The 22,415-nt window shown below is 38.1% G+C and overlaps 1 protein-coding gene across 2 annotated transcripts in view; it reads left to right on the forward strand.

The window, feature by feature from the left end:
- CAMKMT (calmodulin-lysine N-methyltransferase) overlaps positions 1–22,415 on the forward strand; it is a 399,695-nt gene that overhangs the window by 350,628 nt on the left and 26,652 nt on the right. For both annotated transcript variants that reach the window (XM_061210698.1, XM_061210699.1), the window contains exon 7: positions 4,052–4,118. In XM_061210698.1, the coding sequence (XP_061066681.1) occupies positions 4,052–4,118 (67 nt within the window). The remainder of the gene's footprint in view (positions 1–4,051; positions 4,119–22,415) is intronic.

Consider the following 22,415-nt stretch of genomic DNA (forward strand, 5'->3'; position numbering starts at 1 on the left):
ATTCACACAGTCACTAAGTATCAGAACCAGTGCTAGAAGTCAGGTTCATGTGACTTCATAGCTTCCCTGCCACCCCCGTTAAACCATCTCTTCACCAAAAACTAGAATGATTTGGTGAGTACCGTCTTGCACTGGAGGAAAAGGCTTCTCATCCATAAATGTACAGTTGACATTGCTAACAGAGTTCAAGACACCTCTACATCGTACTCTCAATTCATATGAGTAATAAGCACATTTAAGAATATTTCACAGCATTTAAATTAACAAATATTGCCACATCAGTGAGGTGCAATGAAACTAAAGGTAGCATAAACCAAGAAAGTAATGCTTTGTGAATCACAATGTTATTATTTTAAAAATACTTTCTTGCTTAAAGAACAATGCCAACTCTCAAAAATGTATTGAATATATACAGCTACTGATAAATATAATAATCACTAATTGCAGGAGGAGGCTAATATTTTAAACAAGATTTATATATAATTAGCTTAATTATATTTATGTATATAACATATATATAATTTGTTCAAATAACTGTTATTATACAAACATATATATATACATATATATATATTTTTTTAAGGATAAAAATCAACTGAAACAAAATTAAGATGGATCCCCGCTCTTGAACCATGCTTTGTTTGAAGAGAAAATCTAGTTACAGAATCCTGATTTCTTTTAGCCACAAGCATATATCCTAGAGCTCGGAAGTCCAGGTGCCCAGACTAGGAGACTGAAGGTGATTGCTCTGTATCTATTTAATCAGAAATCACATTAAGGCTTTCTTTGCACCCAGCATCTCCCACTGGAGTCTTCCAGAAGGTGGGTGCATTCAGAGAATAGGATTTGGTCCATGCTGTTGAACACTATCCTGGACAGATTGACTCGATTTGATTGAATTTCCTTTATTACCCTGAAGTGACACAGAAGAATGAGAAAATCTATTATTGGACACAGCGCCAGCCAGAGGAACCACCTCAGAATCTGACCTAAAGTAAAGGGTAATCAAAACTACGATCAGATATCATCTCACACCAGTCAGAATGGCCATCATCAAAAAATCTAGAAACAATAAATGCTGGAAAGGGTGTGGAGAAAAGGGAACACTCTTGCACTGTTGGTGGGAATGTAAATTGATACAGCCACTATGGAGAACAGCATGGAAGTTCCTTAAAAAACTAAAAATAGAACTACCATACGACCCAGCAATCCCACTACTGGGCATATACCCTGAGAAAACCATAATTCAAAAAGAGACATGTACCACAATGTTCATTGCAGCTCTATTTACAATAGCCAGGACACAGAAGCAACCTGAGTGTCCATTGACAGATGAATGGATAAAGAAGATGTGGCACATATATACAATGGAATATTACTCAGCCATAAAAAGATATGAAATTGAGTTATTTGTAGTGAGGTGGATGGACCTAGAATCTGTCATACACAGTGAAGTAAGTCAGAAAGAGAAAAACAAATACCGTATGCTAACACATATATATGGAATCTAAGAAAAAAAAAAGTCATGAAGAACCTAGGGGTAAGACGGGAATAAAGACACAGACCTACTAGAGAATGGACTTGAAGATGTGGGGAGGGGGAAGGGTAAGCTGGGACGAAGTGAGAGAGTGGCATGGACATATATACACTACCAAATGTAAAATAGATAGCTAGTGGGAAGCAGCTGCATAGCACAGGGAGATCAACTCGGTGGTTTGTGACCACCTAGAGGGGTGGGATAGGGAGGGTGGGAGGAAGGGAGACGCAAGAGGGAAGAGATATGGGAACATATGTATATGTATAACTGATTCACTTTGTTATAAACCAGAAACTAACACACCATTGTAAAGCAATTATACTCCAATAAAGATGTTAAAAATAAATAAATAAATAAATAAATAAAGTAAAGGGTAGGGAGCAGAATATCAAAATATATCTCTTAAGGCAATATTTTAATATACTATGGCCATTTTTTCTCTTGGTACTTGTTTTAATATAAAAAACACCTCCTAAACCACAAAATATATTTCCTTCCCAGTTCTAAAAATAAAGCAGCCTAAGTACTGCTGTGAATTTTTTCATTAAAAAAAATTGCTTCTAGAATATAAATACATATTCTTGCTTCAGCCTGGCCACATGGACTCACAGTTTTATAAATTGTATAAAAGTATATAGTGCTAAGATGTTTACTAAAAATTATTAATAGGTTTTCTGAGTTATATAATTTAACTTCCCTGTGACTATTTTATAAAAAGTATTACCTCCACTAACAAAATAATATGTTTGGCTTGATAGATTAGTCATGTACTCATACGACGCTACAGGTGTACCGAGCACATTATGGCATGTGGTTTGGATGTCATGGAAACGCCGAGAAGGGTGTGGCCATAGTGTGGGGGAACTTAATCAAAACCAGTTGTCAGCTGACTCTTTACTAATTTTGTTCTTCTCAGAATAAAGACGTCACCTGTCCTTTTCTACAAGACATTTCATTTAGAAGACTTTCCTGAAATACTTTCTTCCTGAAATAGACAAAACTGTAGGCCGATGTGTCATTTTAGTTAATCAAAACAAGTAGGCAAATTAGTCTCTTTTATTTTTTTAATGAATGTAATTTAACGGTATTTAATTTGCATACAGGAAAGTTCACCCAGGAAAAAAAAAATGTCTGCATTATAGCACTTTTGTAAACCTCAACAAAGCCCTTCATTAGGAGACCTAATTGATTTTTCCTACCCACTCCTGGGGGAAGAAAGCTATCACAGTACCTGCTTATTCACTCAGAGAAGAAATGGGTGTGCCGGGTGTTTCAAGCAGAGATTTAGGTTAAAATGTCCTGTGGCTCTGTTCTTGCAGGGAGATCTTGGCCAGTGCTTGCTTTGAGCATTCAGGAAATCTGTTTTTCTGAGCAATAGGGGAACATCGCTTGTCTGCTTGGTCACCTCCCCATGGGCCCAATTTAGTTCAGCTTGCAACCTTCACTGGAATTATTTTATTTCTTGTTTATTTAAACCTTGCTTTATTCCAAAAGAGGGATTTTAAGGCTTCTTACAGTGACACACAGAATATACCATATAAAATAAATGAGAAAGCGAGGGCAGTTGGACAGTAGAAAGCCAGGAAAACATCATGAAGGCAGGAATAGGACCGGTAGAGAAAAGATGTGCCATAGAGCGCTTGTAGTTGTTCAGCTTAGATCATCCATTTGGCTCTGAGTTGCACAAGGACCAGAACAAAAAGAGAAAGAGGAGCAGTTATAAGATTTACAGTGTCCAGAAGTTGAAGCAAAACTAGTTGATCTGAAGTCCAGTTTTTCCCAGTGTTGCAACCTGACATGATTTCTCCCACGGGTCCTCATGAAGATGGCGCTCTGTGCTCTAATGGACCAGCTCCTCAAAACATGGCTTCAATAAATATGGCTCTTTTTGTACAAGTCCTTACGTGTCAGCAGATGGCCACAGGCCAAACTGTAGGTCTGTAAAGACAGTTCTTCAAGGCGACTTTCACTGAATTTTCTTTTTCAGTAATTAGTTTTCTCTGAGATTCTCCAGCCTTTCCCCATCTTTCTCTTCTCACTTCCCCCCAAGTCTTTCCCTGCTGCTCATCCTCACTCTCCCCACTGGCATTTAAGAGATTGAAAATACTTCAACTTGGAGAGTCTCAGAAGACTGCCAGCGCCCTCTCCACTGACGGAAAGAGGCTTACCTTGGGGCTTCTAGCTCTTTTAAGCAAGTGGGGCCTGGCACCTATGGTACAGTCATCTTCCCTGACCAGTGCTTATCACCCTGAGCCTTGCCAATGTGCTCCCTGAATGTATATTTCACAGGTGAAAAAACTACAGTCCAGGGAATTAAAGCTTGCCTGTGACAAGTAATTCAACATTTGGTGGCAGAGACAGGGCTACACCCTTCTCCTCCTGCCTCACACGCTACCGCCCTTCTCACCATGCTGATCCCACGTACAACAAGAATATCGTAGTGTTTGTGGGCCTCTTTCTGGCAGGGAGTCAGTTGACAATCACTGCAGAAGCTTTCTTAACTGTGGCCTATAGATGTGAGAGACATCATCACAAGGAATCAGACGGCTGGTGTGTTTAAGACTGGGAACATATCAAGCTGGTAAGATACCTTTTTGCATTAAAACACTCTGGTTGAAACTGCTTTTCTCGGTACTATGGATGATTATTAAAACTAACAATAGCTAATATTTATTAAACACCTACTGTGGGTCAGGCACTGTTTTAAGCACTTTAAAAGTATCTTATTTAACGCTTATAAGAACCTGTAATGAAGCAGGCAGGCGTTTTCATTACCTACAATTAATAGATGAGAAAAACTGAAGATAACTATGTTAAACACTGGGTTGGGAATGATTTAAGGATTGAGAGGGTACAGTATGAGATTGAGAGGGTACAGTATGAGGTTGGGAGAGGCCCAGCCTGGGACCTTCCTGTGAATGGCTCTATTTCACTGGTTCTCAACCTGGTGGAGGGGGGCAATTTTGCCCCAGGGGACTTTTCTATTGTTATAACTGGGGCAAGGTGATTGCTACTGGCATCTAGTGGATAGAGGCCAGGGATGCCGCTAGGCCTGCGCAAGACATCCCCACACCCCTCCCCCCAGCAAAGAACTCTCTGGCTCAAAATGTCAATAGAACCAATATTGAGAAACCCTGTTCTGTTTCATGGTTTTAAAATAGTCTAGGTATTCATTCCCTTTTAGATTCTGTTCCTTCTTATCCAAAGTAGGAGAATTGCTTACCCTCAACCAGAACAATGGTGTTTCCTGTGATGCTACGTTTTAATTTTGCCCTGTTGGTATGGACCTAGAGGAATAAGTAATCATTTAGTAGTTTTCACAAGAAGTATCTGTACCTGTGTATTTTTCCTTTATGTGTTTAACCACAGACATTATTGGAAGAACAATGTAAGTTTTAATTAATTCTTTAATTACTGTTAATCTGTCATCCTTTGACATTTTGAGTTTTCTCTATGTTTGAGGATGCTTTCCCACCCCAAACTGCTCAGCTTGCAGGGGAACAAAGGTGGATGAATAGCAACAATGCTTAAAAACTAAAGTGGAAAACATACTTGGATGAGGATATGGAGTAGCAATAACTTTTTTTTTCTTATATTAACTGGTGAATGTAATGTGTCCATATACGAATTTTTGAATCCTGCATTAGAATGTTCACAGTAGGCTGATAGCACAGGGGGCAGTATGCTCTGTGTTTCTCAAATAAATGAATAAACCAGTTCTGTTTCGCAGAAAACCTCCAGTAGGTCCAGAGAAAGAGCAATCTCTTACCTGGGTATTCTTCATTCTTAGGACAGCTTTTATTCCACAGTGCAGACTGCCATACCCTTCTGTGGAAGACTTCATTTTTGGATGTGATTTTCAACCTGGTCTTTTAGTTATCAATCAAAAACACATTTTCTATGTTGTCCTCATTTACATTTATTTAATGCTTAAGGTCATTTGTGACCATTTGAGTGTATTTCAGCATATGGAATCAGGGAATAATAGATTTCAGCATCATGCTGTGAAGAGAGATTGTGTTTTTACAAGACATAATGTTGTTTACTGGGTGTTAATAATCACTAATTAATAAACATATCTAGAATTCTAAAATGTTGCATTTTGAGGAATAAAAATGTCAGGTGTTTAACTTATGGAGTGCAATAGTATTTTCTATCATCCCTTCATAAAATAATGAAGTTACATAAAGAAGCAAAATGTCATTGTTCAACACAGGATAGATCCAGAATGCCTTTGTTTCTATTTATTGTTCTCAAAAATGCTATTTCTAATATATTGTTCTGAGATGTACCTGGACATATAGTCTGTACGTCAGTAGTCGTACAGAAACTTCCAAGATGAGGGGTTTTTTTTCTGTCTTTATTTCATATTAATTGTGGTCAGTTTCTTTTTTAACCACTGTAAGCATTTTGTCCAAAGTCTACGAAAGCACGTTGCCAGGAAACAGGTGGATGAGTCAGTCCTTGAAATGCCTTGATCTCATATTAAGGAACTACTTGACCACTTAACCTTCAAGAAGCTAAGAGGAAACTGCCAACCAATGATGTAATAATCAGCATTCCCCTTCTATCCACTGCTTTCCCACCCATGACCAGTACAATATGATGAAAGCATTAGCTCCATGTGAGAAGAAATAAAAGGAAACCGTTCACAAAAGAGCTGAGATATAGTTCAATATTCTTCTTTAGTGCCTCAATGCATATGCAGAATTTCTCCTCCAAATTGGAGGTGTGGAATAACAGTAGCGACAGATAACTAAGAGGTATTTACCATAGCTACAAAGCCCACACGTGAGCCAAATATTTCTGCTATTAAAAAGCACTTCAAAGCTTGACATGAAGTTTGTAACAGCTGAATGTCTTCTGTGACTTCATTTGCAAAGATGTAAAAGCAGAAAGGAAAATCGTGGTATGAGAACTGTGAACCTCGGAAATGGTGTTTTTTTTTAAAAAAAGAGAGAAGGCACCCAGAAATTTGACTGGCACCCCAAGCTCCTGTTCCCCCTGCTCTGCCAGTGTTCTCAGGAAGCAGCATTCCTCCTGCTACCAGCCTCTTCCTACAGTGCAGACCCAGTTGGTGAGTGGCCTGAAGCTTATTTTGAGGGCCCTCTTTAGGAGAATGAGTTCGATTATACGTTACTTTGGCAGATTCTACAGAAGCATACAGCCATGTGAACCCATCACTGGGGCTGCTTGTGGGCCCGGGAAGGGGCCTGTGAGAGGGAGGGGGCCCCAATGATAGGCTTCATTAGCTTGACAGTAAATCCATTCCTGCTCTCATAACCACCAGCAGCCTTGCCTAGAATCATGCTCTTCCCTTCCAGACTCTCTTATTCCCTCTGCTCCATTTTAATCTGAGTGATTGTTGCTAAATATGAAAGATGCGTTTGCAAAAGCCTGGAAGCTTTAGCCCTGCCTAAGAAAGATCTAGGATGCACATATATGCAGAATATAGCCGTTACCTCTCACAGATCTAAATACAGTCATTTGATGGTCCATTCGTTGGTCCATCCATGCAGCCACCTATCAACTTAACTAATATACCCAAGGTATTCTGCCTTCGAGAACATAAATGCAAAGTTATAGCAAATAACTCTTGAACAAAGAAAATCATGCTACTAAATATAGCTAGAGTTTGGTGAAAGAACAAGGATATTTACAGCTTCTCAATTGTTAGGTTTATCTGAAGCTGTCTTCAAAACTGTGACTGTCTAATAAAGAACCATTCAGAGCTTTTGATGTCTGCATATTTCTAGGTGTTCCAGAATTACTGAATGACGTCATTCTCCGGTTAATAGTAGTTAACAGTTAAAATATTTTTAAAAATCGATTAAATATACCCTGCTGTGATATTAAAAGTAAGTTTCTACTTAAGAGTTTATCTTTGTGTGAAAATTCTAGTGAATTTAGACCTGTGACTTTTTTTATTATTCTTTGATAAACCATTAATTTTAATAAACTGTGGAACTCATAATAACTTTTAAGACTGTTTTATAACCCAAATTTTACCTTTATGTGGGCCCCCAGGATTGGCTATTGGCTCCATTGCCCTACTGCTTTTTAAGATTTATGTCTTCTTGGAGGCTCATTTTCCTTTAGACATTAAATTGGTGATGTGAAAAATGATTTAAGAATGTAAATCCCAACCAAGGGGGATAAAATTCCTGACTTATTCAGGCCTTCTGCAGTCTGCCCTCACTTTCCTCACTCTCTTCATTCAATGTAGCTTCTACTGCTCCCCAACATACACCCTCTCCTTGGGTCACCCAAGCCTCTTCACTCTTCTCCAACACATTTGGTCCTCCCCATCTCTGGTCTTTGCCAGTCTTGTTTCCCTCTTCCTTATCCATCTAAATCCTTTCTTCTAGGGTGGCTTAATTACCATTTCCTCCTGCCTTCTCAGGAGGCAGCTTGCCCTAATCTTTTCCTTCTTTTAACTTCTGTTGGCCCTAGAATAGTCCCCCAGAAAACATGGCATATTCTCTCATTATTCAAAGTGTGTTGTCTATTTTCATGTTCATTGGTTCATTCATTTCTTGGTAAATATTTCAATCACCTTCTGTCTGCCAAGTACTGTTTTGGGTTGCTAGAGATGTAGTGATGAACAAGACTGAGTAAGTCCATGCCTTCTTAGAGTTCACATTCTAGCAAGGGAGGCATAATTTTTTTAAAGGCAAGGACTCTACTTAATATGTTTTTATATTCCCTGAAGCAATTAGTACACTTTATCCCTGTTATAGGAAAGGTTTTAAGATTTGTATTTGGAGCACATTTTGAAAGACATGATAAGTGACATGATAAATGAAAGATAGGATAAGATATGAATCCACAAGGCTTATGGGACCAAACAGTTTTTAATAGAAGAAAGTCAAGCTCTAGAGATTCAGACATCAGTTTATATATCAGATAGCTGACTTTCATTTCAGGATAGGCTTCTTCTCAGGCATGCACATACAGTGTCTGTAGACACTGACATTGTGAGTAGACATTTATCTGTCCTTTGTCAGGTTGAAGAGGAAGGTTAGAAGAAGGTAACTGAGATAAGAAAGCTGAGGGCGCTCTAGAAATTTTCTGATAAAATATACCTGTTAGTGAGTTTTGCTAGAGTCATGGTAACAGAATCTCAAGAACTGCTGAGAATTCTAGAGATGCCACAGTCCTGTTTCCTTCTGTTGCTATCTTGGATATGGGAAAATGAAATACCTAAGTGTACTTTCTATTACTAACATTTTTTATTTGCTTGACACATTTATAGAAGGGCTCGTATCCCTACTATTTAGTGTTTAGTGTTTCTTCACTGAAGAAACCAGCTCCCACAGGGTGAATGTTACCCATTTTAGATATTGTGCTAGAGTTCTCCTTTTTGTGTTTATATGAGCCAGATTTTAAAATTTGGGGGGCATGGTATTTTTAGGGGCCCTCTTAAACTGCAGCAAATTAAAAATTAAGGCCTTTTCTTATAGAACAATTTGTGTTCACTCTTTGGACATGCCGATCCTGACTTTTTATCAAGGTCAAAATCTCACTACCAAAAATTGGCCAAGTTCTATATTGATAGCCGGGCGTGCATGTCAGACTACTGCGTCCTCTGTGAAAATGCCTTCCAGTTTTAACAGAAAAATCCCTCCTTCATAGAAATTTATATCACAGAACGTACATATCAAATAAAAATGTCTTAATTTTCAAAGGAGTTCCTCACTTTAAAATGGACAAGAGGGAAATCTTTAAAAATTTTTTTGGAGAATGCCCATATGAGAATCCATTGCTAAAAAATAATTTATTTTTTACTTTAATAATGGACATGATTTATTTTCAGTATTTGGCTACTATAAACAGTACTGCAGTGAAATGTATCTGTACATAAACTGTACATTTGCAAGTAAGTGTATCTACAGAGCAGATTTTCAGAAGTAGACTTTGTCTATTCATGTGGCCTTATCAAACTGTGTAAATTACTAAAGTTTGTAATATATTATCATATCTGTTAAGACTAGTCTCTTGGCATTATTCTTTCTTCCTAGAATATTCTAAAATCATGTTGGTATTTGTATTATGGTGACATTTTCATTGTGACTGAGAAAATATATATGAATTAATTTACTAAGACTTGACAGCTTATGCCTCTGAGTCTTCTATTCAAGAACAGGAAGTTTTCTTTTTAAGCTTTTTTAGGTGTTTCACTAGCATTTAAAATGTTTCTTCATTTCTCTTGTTAAGTTTATTTTTAGAAACTACCTTTTTTGTTTCTTTTATAAATGAGATCTTTCATTATATTTTATAACTGGTTATTATTTGTATGTATGTATATAAAGAAAGCTATAGGGTTTTGTATAGCAAATGTTTAGTCACCTCAATGAGTTATTATTTCTAATACCTTGTCAACTTATTCTCTTGAGTTTTCCAAATAAACAATCACATCATCTGCAAATGATGGGAATTTTGACTTCTTTCTGATTCTTGTATCTTTTTTCTTCTCTTGTATAATTTTATTGGATAAAAAAAAATCCCAGAATGATATTAAATAGGTATCTTTGAGTCTGGCTTTGTTGGGAATCCTCTGGTGTTTCACCATTAAGTATGCATTAGCTTTTGAGTTGAAATAGAAATGATATTTTCTGTCTTGTTAAGGACTTTTTTTTATTGATTCCTGTTTTTAAAAGATTTTACCATAAATAAATATGGAGCTTTAGCAGATGTCTTTTCATCATGTATGGAGATGATCAAATTGTTTTTCTTATTTCAGCTATAAGCTCTACAAATTATTCTGATACTAAAGTTTGAGAACTTCTGCCCCAGGTGATCATTTCCGTGATTCTGAACTGACTTTAAAGCTGATCCCATCCTCTGGCTTTATGTTTTTGTTTGTAACTTAGCCGAAATAAACTTATTTCAGAGTCCAAAAGGAAGACAGATTTGCCTAACATTTGGACCGCCTCTGTTGGTGACCAGTGTATTCTACACTGGTTAAGGAGGACTGGTAAACAGTTTTGAGATCTTGGAATGAAAGATGCTAATTAATTTTTTTACTAATTATATTTTCCATTTCAAATATCTCTGATTCTATGATTATGACTAGTCCAACTTGTGTTATTCATTTCAATGCAATAAAATGTAATTTAGCATCTGATACATGTAAGGCACTGTGATGGGCCCTTTAGGGTTACAAAGATGAGTAAGTTGAGGTTTCTGCCTTAGGAAGCTCAAGATATGCAGGCAGATGAGAGATAGACACTTGCCCCACCAGCAAGATGTAAGAAGAGTCTGCTCTCATTGGGTGATTCATGATGTGTAGAAAGAGACAAGCAGCCAATTCAAGGTGGGGGGATCTGAGAAAGCTTTATGAAGGAGGTGGCTGTTCGGCTTTGGTTTAGCAAATGAAAGGCAAGGGAAGAAAAGCAGCTGAAGAGGGCATTCTAGGTATGAAAAGCAGGGAGGACACAATCAAAGGCATAGAAGTAGGAAAGATGTGTCTAGGCAAATTTAGTTATCTAGTGTGATGAATGGGGAGAGGCTAGAGGCCACAGACCATTTAGGAAGTCATTGCATTGGGGCAGAGGGGGAGGTGAATGGGACAGATCATGTAAAGGGACTTCTAAGGTGTCGGGCAAGGTTCTATTTCTTGATCTGACTGGTGGTAACAAGGGTATTTGCCAAATAATACTTAGTTAAGGCATATATTTATTTCACCTGGCTTTCTCCTTCAGTGTCTTATTTTACAGTAAAAAGGGTTTTCTGTTTGTTTGTCTGTTTGTTTGTTTTAAAGGCTTCTCAGTGATCCCAGAGAAAGGGAAAGAGGTAGTCCAGGCCTGAATGAGAATGGAAAATGGTGAACAAAGAGGGGACCCATTCTGGAGAAGTGACCGTGTGTGGGAAACAAAGAATACAGAAGAGTAGTAAGAGACAGCAGTTTGGGGCATGCTGCATTTGAGGTGGTGCAGAACATAAACCTGTATTTGCTTTGTGACAATAACTAGCAAGCGGTGAAGAATAAAGGTTCAAATCTCAGGAAAGTGTTGTGCTAGAAGATTTGGAGATCAAAATCAAGAGATAAGAGCAGAACTATGGAAACTAGAGTCAGAAAAGAAGATGGCCAAGGACAGCATTTTGGGAAATGACTATGTTTCAGGAGCAGAGTAATAGGGGCCTGGAAGGGATACTGAGAAAGGACTGGAGACAGGAAGGCTGGTTCAGGGTGGCGTGGTATAATACTGCTTCTTAGCGGAAGCAGGTCCAGGATCGGGTGATCAGCAGTGTCAGCTGCTGCAAATTGCTGGAGGTCAAACAAGTTGCAGAGCAGTTCTTGTGACTGTTGTGAGAAAGGTCATACTGCCAAGACAGGTGAAGCAATGAGAGTAGGCTATTCCTGCAAGATGTTGATGGCAAAGGGAAAGAGAGAAATAGGATGTGGACTAGAGGGAAGCAGAGTTGCAGGAGGAGTTGGGCATGTTGGCAGGCATGCCAATACAGCTGAGGAAGAAGAAATAAGTATGATGGGGGCCAGTATTTGATGGAGCAAGGACCTAGAGCAGTGCTTCTCAAAGTAGGGCCTCCAGACCAGTAGCATCAGCATCACTCGGAAATTTGTTAGAAATGCAGATTCGCAGGCATCTCAGTTTGTCTCACTCCAGACATACTGAATCAGAAACTCTGGGATTAAAACCCAGCAATCTGTGTTTTAACAAACTTTCCGAGGATTCTGATGCATGCTCAAGTTTGAAAATCACTGACTTAGAGGAAAGAGGAAGGAGTGGTTTTATCCTGCCCATAGGTTGGGAGGTGGTTCTCTTTGACAGGACGAGTGACCCTACTTAGAAGAGAAAAGATAAAGAAGAAGAAAAAGATGATATCAGATAATCCCAGGCTCTCAGTAAGGTCATCTGCTGAGAAATTTTTTTCAGTGTGAATTTTAAATCACAAGGTAGGAGTCCTATCAGAAATTGACTTGGCTTTGCGTTTCAGGTTGAAACTCTAACCTCAAAGCCAGAATGAAAAGACGCAAGTTAGTGCAAGAGTAAGGGAAGGGAAACTAATATTTATTGAACACCTATAATACACTTTTATATACCCTGTCTTATTCAGTTCATTATTGTTGTGCAATGCAACCATTACTGTCTCTTTTTTATATTTGAGGGCATCTCTCAGCTTCACTGGCTTGTAAGTGCTGGAGCTGATATTTGAACTCAGAGCTTTCTAGCTGCAAAGCCTAGTATTCTTTCTACTGTACTATACCTGTTAAACTTACCAGGTTTGACATGCCTATCGCTATTAAGATATTTAAAGCATGAGGAGTCCTACAATGATTGTTGGTTTTATATTTCTATCTGTAGAATGGTACTTTGCTTTGTAATGCATTTCGAACAGAAGTAAGATTTTGACATTATGATGAAATAAAATGGAGACACATACATTTTACTTTAGTGTCAATATAATTACAAGTAAGACTTTGACATGATTTGGGTGTTTGGTCAAACCATCCTTTACATGTCTTTATATATGAATGTTATGCCTTAGATTGTAAAGCTCATATGGGGCAAGGGACCTAGTTATATGTATGTATATACCCTGCTGTCTTTCAGAAAGCATTTTCTTTTTAATTTTTGGTTATGGTTAAATTGGTATCCAATAAACTGTATGTATAATTTTATAAGTTTTGAAATTTGTATACACCCTAGAAACCATCACCATAATTGAAATGCTAAACATGTCTATCACCCCCTGCCCCAAAGTGTCCTCTTGACCCTGGGTAGTCCCTCCTTTCTGACCCTTGACGTTTCCTCCCTTTCTAGGAAACCACTGATTTGCTTTCCCTTACTCTATATTAGTTTATATTTTCTAGAGTTTTAAATAAATGAAATCATTCAGTATGTGCTTTTTTTTTCAGTGTTCCTTCAGTCAGTAAAATTATTTTAACATCACCTATGTTATTGCATGTATCAATAGTTCTTTCCTTTTTATTCCTGAGTAGTCTCCCATTGTACGGCTAAACCTCAATTTTTTTGTCCTTTCACCCATTGATGAACTTTGGGTTGTTGCCAGTTTGGGGCTGTTACAAGTAAAGCTGTTATGAACATTTCTGTAGATGGATATGTGCTTTGCATGGGTATATACTTTAACTTCTCTAGGGTAAATACCTAGGAGTGGAACAGCTAGATCATATAGAGGCATATATTTAACTTTTAAAGGAAGCTGCCAAACTGCTTTCAAAAGTGGTTATATTTTATATTCCCCTCAGTGGTATCAGAGAGTTCCATTTCTCCACATTCTCCTCAACTCTCAATGTGGTCAATCTTTTAAATTATAGCCTTTCTAACAGGTGTATAGAGGTATCTCATTGGGGTTTTAATTTGAATTTCCCTAATGACTAATGATGTTGGATACCTTTTCACATGCTTATTTGCCACTTTCGTATCTTCTTTGGTGATGAATCTATGCAAATGCCTTACCCATTTTTTTAAAAATTGGGTCTCTTATTTTCTTATTATTAACATACTCAGAGTTCTTTATGTGTTCTGGATATAAGCTCTCTATCAGATATATGATTTGCAAAGATATATGATATTTTCTCCCAGCCTGTGGCTTGTCTTTGCATTCTCCTCCTAGCATCTTTCAAAGTGCAGAAATTTTTAATTTTAATGAAGTCCAATTTACCAATGTGTCCTTTTATGGATCATGCATCTTGTGTCATATCAAAGAAATCTTTTCGTCCTGTGTGCATGTGCGTTGCGTGATGCCGGGGCACAGTCTCTTAGCTCCAGAATTGCTTGGAGAGGGTTTAGGAAGGTGATGGGGACTTTGAATTTGGAACCTCCCTGTGGCTGTCACGGTCTTGGTGCTCTGGATGGGTGTCAGACCTGAGCCTCTGAGGTGGGAGAGCCAAGTTCAGGACATTGGGCCACCAGAGACCTCCCAGAACCACATAATATCAATCAGCGAAAGCTCTCCCAGAGATCTCTGTCTCAACTCTAAGACCCAGCTCCACTCAATGATCAGCAAGCTTCAGTGCCGGACACCCCATGCCAAACAACTAGTAAGACAGGAACACAACCCCATCCATTAGCAGAGAGGCTCCCTAAAATCATAATAAGTTCACAGACACCCCAAAACACACCACCAGACGCGGTCCTGCCCACCAGAAAGACAAGATCCAGCACCACCCAACAGAACACATGCACCAGTCCCCTCCACCAGGAAGCCTACACAAGCCACTGAACCAACCTTACCCACTGGGGGCAGACACCAAAAACAACGGGAACTACGAACCTGCAGGCTGTGAAAAGGAGACCCCAAACACAGTAAGTTAAGCAAAATGGGAAGACAGAGAAATACACAGCAGATGAAGGAGCAAGGTAAAAACCCACCAGACCAAACAAATGAAGAGGAAATAGGCAGTCTACCTGAAAAAGAATTCAGAGTAATGATAGTAAAGATGATCCAAAATCTTGGAAATAGAATGGAGAAAATACAAGAAACGTTTAACAAGGACCTAGAAGAACTAAAGAGCAAACAAACAATGATGAACAACACAATAAATGAAATTAAAAATTCTCTAGAAGGAATCAATAGCAGAATAACTGAGGCAGAAGAAAGAATAAGTGAACTGGAAGATAAAATAGTGGAAGTAACTACCGCAGAGCAGAATAAAGAAAAAAGAATGAAAAGAATTGAGGACAGTCTCAGAGACCTCTGGGACAACATTAAACACACCAACATTCGAATTATAGGGGTCCCGGAAGAAGAAGAGAAAAAGAAAGGGACTGAGAAAATATTTGAAGAGATTATAGTTGAAAACTTCCCTAATGCGGGAAAGGAAATAGTCAATCAATTCCAGGAAGTGCAGAGAGTCCCATTCAGGATGAATCCAAGGAGAAACATATGAAGACACATATTAATCAAACTATCAAAAATTAAATACAAAGAAAAAATATTAAAAGCAGCAAGGGAAAAGCAACAAATAACATACAAGGGAATACCCATAAGGTTAACAGCTGATCTTTCAGCAGAAACTCTGCAAGCCAGAAGGGAGTGTCAGGACATATTTAAAGTGATGAAAGAGGGGCTTCCCTGGTGGCACAGTGGTTAAGAATCCGCCTGCCAATGCAGGGGACACAGGTTAAAGCCCTGGTCCGGGAAGATCCCACATGCTCGGAGCAACTAAGCCCATGCACCGCAACTACTGAGTCTGCGCTCTAGAGCCCGTGAGCCACAACTACTGAAGCCCACAAGACTAGCAACTACTGAAGCCCACACGACTAGAACCCGTGCTCCACAACAAGAGGAGCCACCGCAATGAGAAGCCCGCAAACCGCAAAGAAGAGTAGCCCCCGATCTCCTCAACTAGAGAAAGCCCACGCACAGCAATGAAGACCCAACGCAGCCAAAAATAAATAAGTAAAATAAATTAATAAAAAATAAATAAGTAAATAAGTAAAGTGATGAAAGGGAAGAACCTACAACCAAGATTACTCTACCCAGCAAGGATCCCATTCAGATTTGATGGAGAAATTAAAACCTTTACAGTCAAGCAAAAGCTAAGAGAATTCAGCACCACCAAACCAGCTTTACAACAAATGCTAAAGGGACTTCTCTAGGCAGGAAACACAAGAGAAGGAAAAGACCTACAATAATAAACCCAAAACAATTAAGAAAATGGTAATAGGAACATATCAATAATTACCTTAAATGTAAATGGATTAAATGCTCCAACCAAAAGACATAGACTGGCTGAATGGATACAAAAACAAGACCCATATATATGCTGTCTACCAGAGACCCACTTCAGACCTAGGGACACATACAGACTGAAAGTAAGGGGATGGAAAAAGATATCTCATGCAAATGGAAATCAAAAGAAAGCTGGAGTAGCAATTCTTATATCAGACAAAATAGCGTTTAAAATAAAGACTATTACAAGAGACAAAGAAGGACACTACATAATGATCAAGGGATCAATCCAAGAAGTAAATATAACAATTGTAAGTATTTATGCACCCAAAAGAGGAGCACCGCAATACATAAGGGAAATGCTAACAGTCATAAAAGGGGAAATCGACAGTAACACAATAATAGTAGAGGGCTTTAATATCCCACTTTCACCAATGGACAGATCATCCAAAATGAAAATAAATCAGGAAACACAAGGTTTAAATGATACATTAAACAAGATGGACTTAATTGATATTTATAGGACATTCCATCCAAAAACAAAAGAATACACTTTCTTCTCAAGTGCTCATGGAACATTCTCCAGGATAGATCATATCTTGGGTCACAAATCAACCCTTGGTAAATTTAAGAAAATTGAAATTGTATCAAGTATCTTTTCCGACCACAATGCTATGAGACTAGATATCAATTACAGGAAAAAAGCTGTAAAAAATACAAACACATGGAGGCTAAACAATACACTATTAAATAACCAAGAGATCAATGAAGAAATCAAAGAGGATATAAAAAAAATACCTGAAACAAATGACAATGAAAACACGATGACCCAAAACCTATGGGATGCAGCAAAAGCAGTTCTAAGAGGGAAGTTTATAGCAATATGATCCTACCTCAAGAAACAAGAAAAATCTCAAATAAACCTAACCTTACACCTAAAGCAATTAGAGAAAGAACAAAAAACCCCAAAGTTAGCAGAAGGAAAGAAAGCATAAAGATTAGATCAGAAATAAATGAAAAAGAAATGAAGGAAACGATAGCAAAATCAATAAAACTAAAAGCTGGTTCTTTGAGAAGATAAAATTGATAAACCATTAGCCAGACTCATCAAGAAAGAAAGGGAGAAGACTCAAATCAATAGAATTAGAAATGAAAAAGGAGAAGTAACAACTGGCACTGTAGAAATACAAAGGATCATGAGAGATTACTACAAGCAACTATATGCCAATAAAATGGACAACCTGGAAGAAATGGATAAATTCTTAGAAAAGCACAACCTTCAGAGACTGAACCAGGAAGAAATAGAAAATATAAACAGACCAATCACATGCAGTGAAATCGAAACTGTGATTAAAAATCTTCCAACAAAAAAAAGCCCAGGACCAGATGGCTTCACAGGTGAATTATATCAAACATTTAGAGAAGAGCTAACACCTATCCTTCTCAAACTCTTCCAAAATATAGCAGAGGGGGGAACATGCCCAAACCCATTCTACAAGGCCACCATCACCCTGATACCAAAACCAGACAAAGATGTCACAAAAAAAGAAAATTACAGACCAATATCACTGATGAACATAGATGCAAAAATCCTCAACAAAATACTAGCAAACAGAATCCAACAGCACATTAAAAGGATCATACACCATGATCAAGTGGGGTTTATCCCAGGAATGCAAGGATTCTTCAATATATGCAAATCAATCAATGTGATAAACAATATTAACAAACTGAAGGATAAAAACCATATGATCATCTCAATAGATGCAGAAAAAGCTTTTGACAAAATTCAACACCCATTTATGATAAAAACCCTCCAGAAAGTAGGCATAGAGGGAACTTACCTCAACACAATAAAGGCCATATATGACAAACCTACAGCCAACATCATTCTCAATGGTGAAAAACTGAAACCATTTCCACTAAGATCAGGAACAAGACAAGGTTGCCCACTCTCACCACTATTATTCAACATAGTTTTGGAAGTTTTAGCCACAGCAATCAGAGAAGAAAAAGAAATAAAAGGAATCCAAATCGGAAAAGAAGTAAAACTGTCACTGTTTGCAGATGACATGATACTATACATAGAGAATCCTAAAGAGGCTACCAGAAAACTACTAGAGCTAATCAATGAATTTGGTAAAGTTGCAGGATACAAAATTAATGCACAGAAATTTCTTGCATTCCTATACACTAATGATGAAAAATCTGAAAGAGAAATTAAGGAAACTCTCCCATTTACCATTGCAACAAAAGAATAAAATACCTAGGAATAAACCTACCTAAGGAGACAAAAGACCTGTATGCAGAAAACTATAAGACACTGATGAAAGAACTTAAAGATGATACAAACAGATGGAGAGATATACCATGTTCTTGGATTGGAAGAAGCAACATTGTGAAAATGACTATACTACCCAAAGCAATCAACACATTCAGTGCAATCCCTATCAAACTACCAATGGCATTTTTCACAGAACTAGAACCAAAAATTTCACAATTTATATGAAACACAAAAGACCCCTAATAGCCAAAGCAATCTTGAGAAAGAAAACCGGAGCTGGAGGAATCAGGCTCCATGACTTCAGACTATACTACAAAACTACAGTAATCAAGACAGTATGGTACTTGCAGAAAAACAAATATAGATCAATGGAACAGGATAGAAAGCCCAGAGATAAACCCACGCACATATGGTCACCTTATCTTTGATAAAGGAGGCAAGAATATACAATGGAGAAAAGACAGCCTCTTCAATAAGTGGTGCTCGGAAAATGGGACAGCTACATGTAGAAGAATGAAATTAGAACACTCCCTAACACCATACACAAAAATAAACTCAAAATGGATTAAAGACCTAAATGTAATGCCAAACACTATAAAACTCTTAGAGGGAAACATAGGCAGAACACTCTATGACATAAATCACAGCAAGATCCTTTTTGACCCACCTCCTAGAGAAATGGAAATAAAAACAAAAATAAACAAATGGGACCTAATGAAACTTAAAAGCTTTTGCACAGAAAAGAAAACCATAAACAATACGAAAAGACAACCCTCAGAATGGGAGAAAATATTTACAAACAAAGCAACTGATAAAGGATTAATCTCCAAAATATACAAGCAACTCATGCAGTTCAATATCAAAAAAAAAAACAACCCAATCAAAAAATGGGTGGAAGACCTAAAGAGACAGTTCTCCAAAGAAGATATACAGATTGCCAACAAACACATGAAAGGATGCTCAACATCTCTAATTATTAGAGAAATGCAAATCAAAACTATGATGAGGTATCACCTCACACCGGTCAGAATAGCCATCATCAAAAAATCTACAAACAATAAATGCTGGAGAGGGTGTGGAGAAAAGGGAACCCTCTTGCACTGTTGGTCAGAATGTAAACTGATACAGCCACTATGGAGAAGAGTATGGAGGTTCCTTAAAAAACTAAATATAGAACTACCATACAACACAGCAATCCCACTACTGAGCATATACCTTGAGAAAACCATAATTCAAAAAGATGCATGTACTGCAATGTTCATTGCAGCTTTATTTACAATAGCCAGGACATGGAAGCAACCTAAGTGTCCATCGACAGATGAATGGATAAAGAAGATGTGGCACATATATAGAATGGAATATTACTCAGCCATAAAAAGAAACGAAATTGAGTTATTTGTAGTGAGGTGGATGGACCCAGCGTCTGTCATACACAGTGAAGTAAGTCAGAAAGAGAAAAACAAATACCATATGCTAACACATATATATGGAATCTAAGAAAAAAAGAAAAAAGTCATGAAGAACCTAGGGGTAAGACGGGAGTAAAGACACAGACCTACTAGAGAATGGACTTGAGGATGTGGGGAGGGGGAAGGGTAAGCTGGGACGAAGTGAGAGAGTGGCATGGACATATATACACTACCAAATGTAAAATAGATAGCTAGTGGGAAGCAGCCACATAGCACAGGGAGATCAGCTCGGTGTCTTGTGTTCACCTAGAGGGGTGGGAGGGAGACACATGAGGGAGGGGATATGGGGATATATGTATACGTATAGCTGATTCACTTTGTTATACAGCAGAAACTAACACACCATTGTAAAGCAATTATACTCTAATAAAGATGTTTTAAAAAAAGGAATCTTTTTTTTATTTTATTATTATTATTTTTTTAACAACTTATTAAACATCTTTGGCCTTCATATCTACCTAATCTACACATTCTGTTCAGAGAACAACTTAATGTAGGGACCTCTGTTTCTTTAGTGCCTTCTGTGTGCCAGGCTCTCTGCTAGGTATATCCATACACAATTCCTTCAAATGACATATTTATTGAGCAGCTATTATGTGACAGGGACTGTTCTAGGCAGTGGAAATACATCATGGTACAAAACAGATTTTAGAAATCTCTGTCCCTAGTGTGCTTCTACTGGAGAAAGAGAATTTAAAAAATTAATAATTTATTTATATAGCATATTAAATGGTAATAATTGCTATAGAAAAATAAAGAGCAGGTTAAGGGGGTTCAGGAGTACTGGAGTGGAAATGAATGATTGCAGTTTTAAGTAGAATGGTCAGGGTAGGCAGCTCTGAGAAGGTAAAACACTCAAGCAAACTTGAAGGAGGTAAGGGAACAAGCCATAGGGGTATCTGGAAGAAGAGCATTCACACAGAGGAAGCAGCCAATTTAAAGGCCCTAAAGCAGAAGTGTATGACTGGTGTATTCAAGAAATCATAAGGAGATCAGTGTTGCGAGAGCAAGGGGGAGAGGAATGGGAGATGAGGTCAGAATGGTAACTGGATTGCACAGGGTCTTATAGGTCATTGTAAAGACTTTGGCTTTTACTCTGAGTGAAGAGAGGAGCCATTACAAGGTAGTAAATAGAGAAGGCTCACGATTTGATGTCCATTTTAGAAGGATCACTCTGGCTGCTCCCTTGAGCAGAAATTGTAGGGTTATAGCAGAGAGACCAATTAGGAGACTATACAATAATTCAGATGAGAGATGATGGTATTTTAGACCAGGGTGGGAGCATTGGAGATAGAGAAAAGATGGATTTTGATATATTTCAAAAGTAGAACTAACTGCATTTCCTGGCATATTCAATGTGGGGTGTAAAAAAAGTTAGGAGTCAAGGATATAGTCAAGGTTTTTGGCCTGAGCAACTGGAAAGATAGAATTAACAAGATGAGAAAAACAGTTAATGATATGAATTTGGGGAAAGATGATGAGGAATTCAATATTAGAGATATTAGGTTTGAGATGTCTATTAGACATCCAAGTGGAAATATTAAAATAAAAAGTTGGACATATGAATCTGGAGCTCATGGGAGAGGTGCAGGCTGGTAGGTCAGATAAGATGAAGACTAAAAACTGAGCTGAATTTAGCAATGTGGAGACCTTTGGAAAGTTTGACAAGAGCATTTTTGGTGGAACGGTGGGGACAAAACCTGATTGGGAGGAGAGAATTTGAAAATAGATTTTAAACAACTTTTTCACGGAGTTTTGCTGCAGAGGAGGAATGAGGAAATGGAGCAATAACCAGAAGGGAGGATAGAGCAAAGAGAGGATATTTTAAGAGGGAAAAATAGCTGCTTGAATGTTTGAATACTGATGGAAGTAATCCAGTAGAGAGGAAAGAACTGATAATATAGGCTAGAGAAGGAAGAATTGCTAGAGCTGTGCTGTAGAACAGACAAAAGGGGATGGCTCCCTTGTATAAGAGGAGGTACTGACTTTAGATAGGAGTATGACTAATTCGTCCATGATAATAGGCAGGAAACAGAGTATGTAGGTACAGATGCTGTTAGGAGTGTAAGTGTGGTGGTGGGAATTTGTGGAAGTTCTCATCTTATTACTGCAGTTTTGACAGTAAAGTAGGAAGCAAGGTCATTGGTTGAAAGTAAGGCTGAGGGAGGGAGTGTTAGAATTTTGAAAAGAGTGAAGGTGGTACAAAATAATGAGCTAGGAGACCAGAAGAGTAAATGGACAAGGGAAATGAAAGAATAACTGCCGGACATCAAGAATCCACTTGTGGTTCATGGTCATGCATTTTAAGCAAAGCCAGTCAGGATGCTTATGTGCTTTCTCCAGCCACATTCAGGTGCACACATGCAGTCTTGGAGCAGGTGGAGAGCTGGATTTAACAAATATGAGGACATGAGAAAGGGACGAGGGAGAGAAGGGTGTGTGCGAGGGAATAGTTAAGATGGTT

This window comes from Eubalaena glacialis, chromosome 14 (assembly GCF_028564815.1).
Source record: "Eubalaena glacialis isolate mEubGla1 chromosome 14, mEubGla1.1.hap2.+ XY, whole genome shotgun sequence".
NCBI lineage: Eukaryota > Metazoa > Chordata > Mammalia > Artiodactyla > Balaenidae > Eubalaena > Eubalaena glacialis.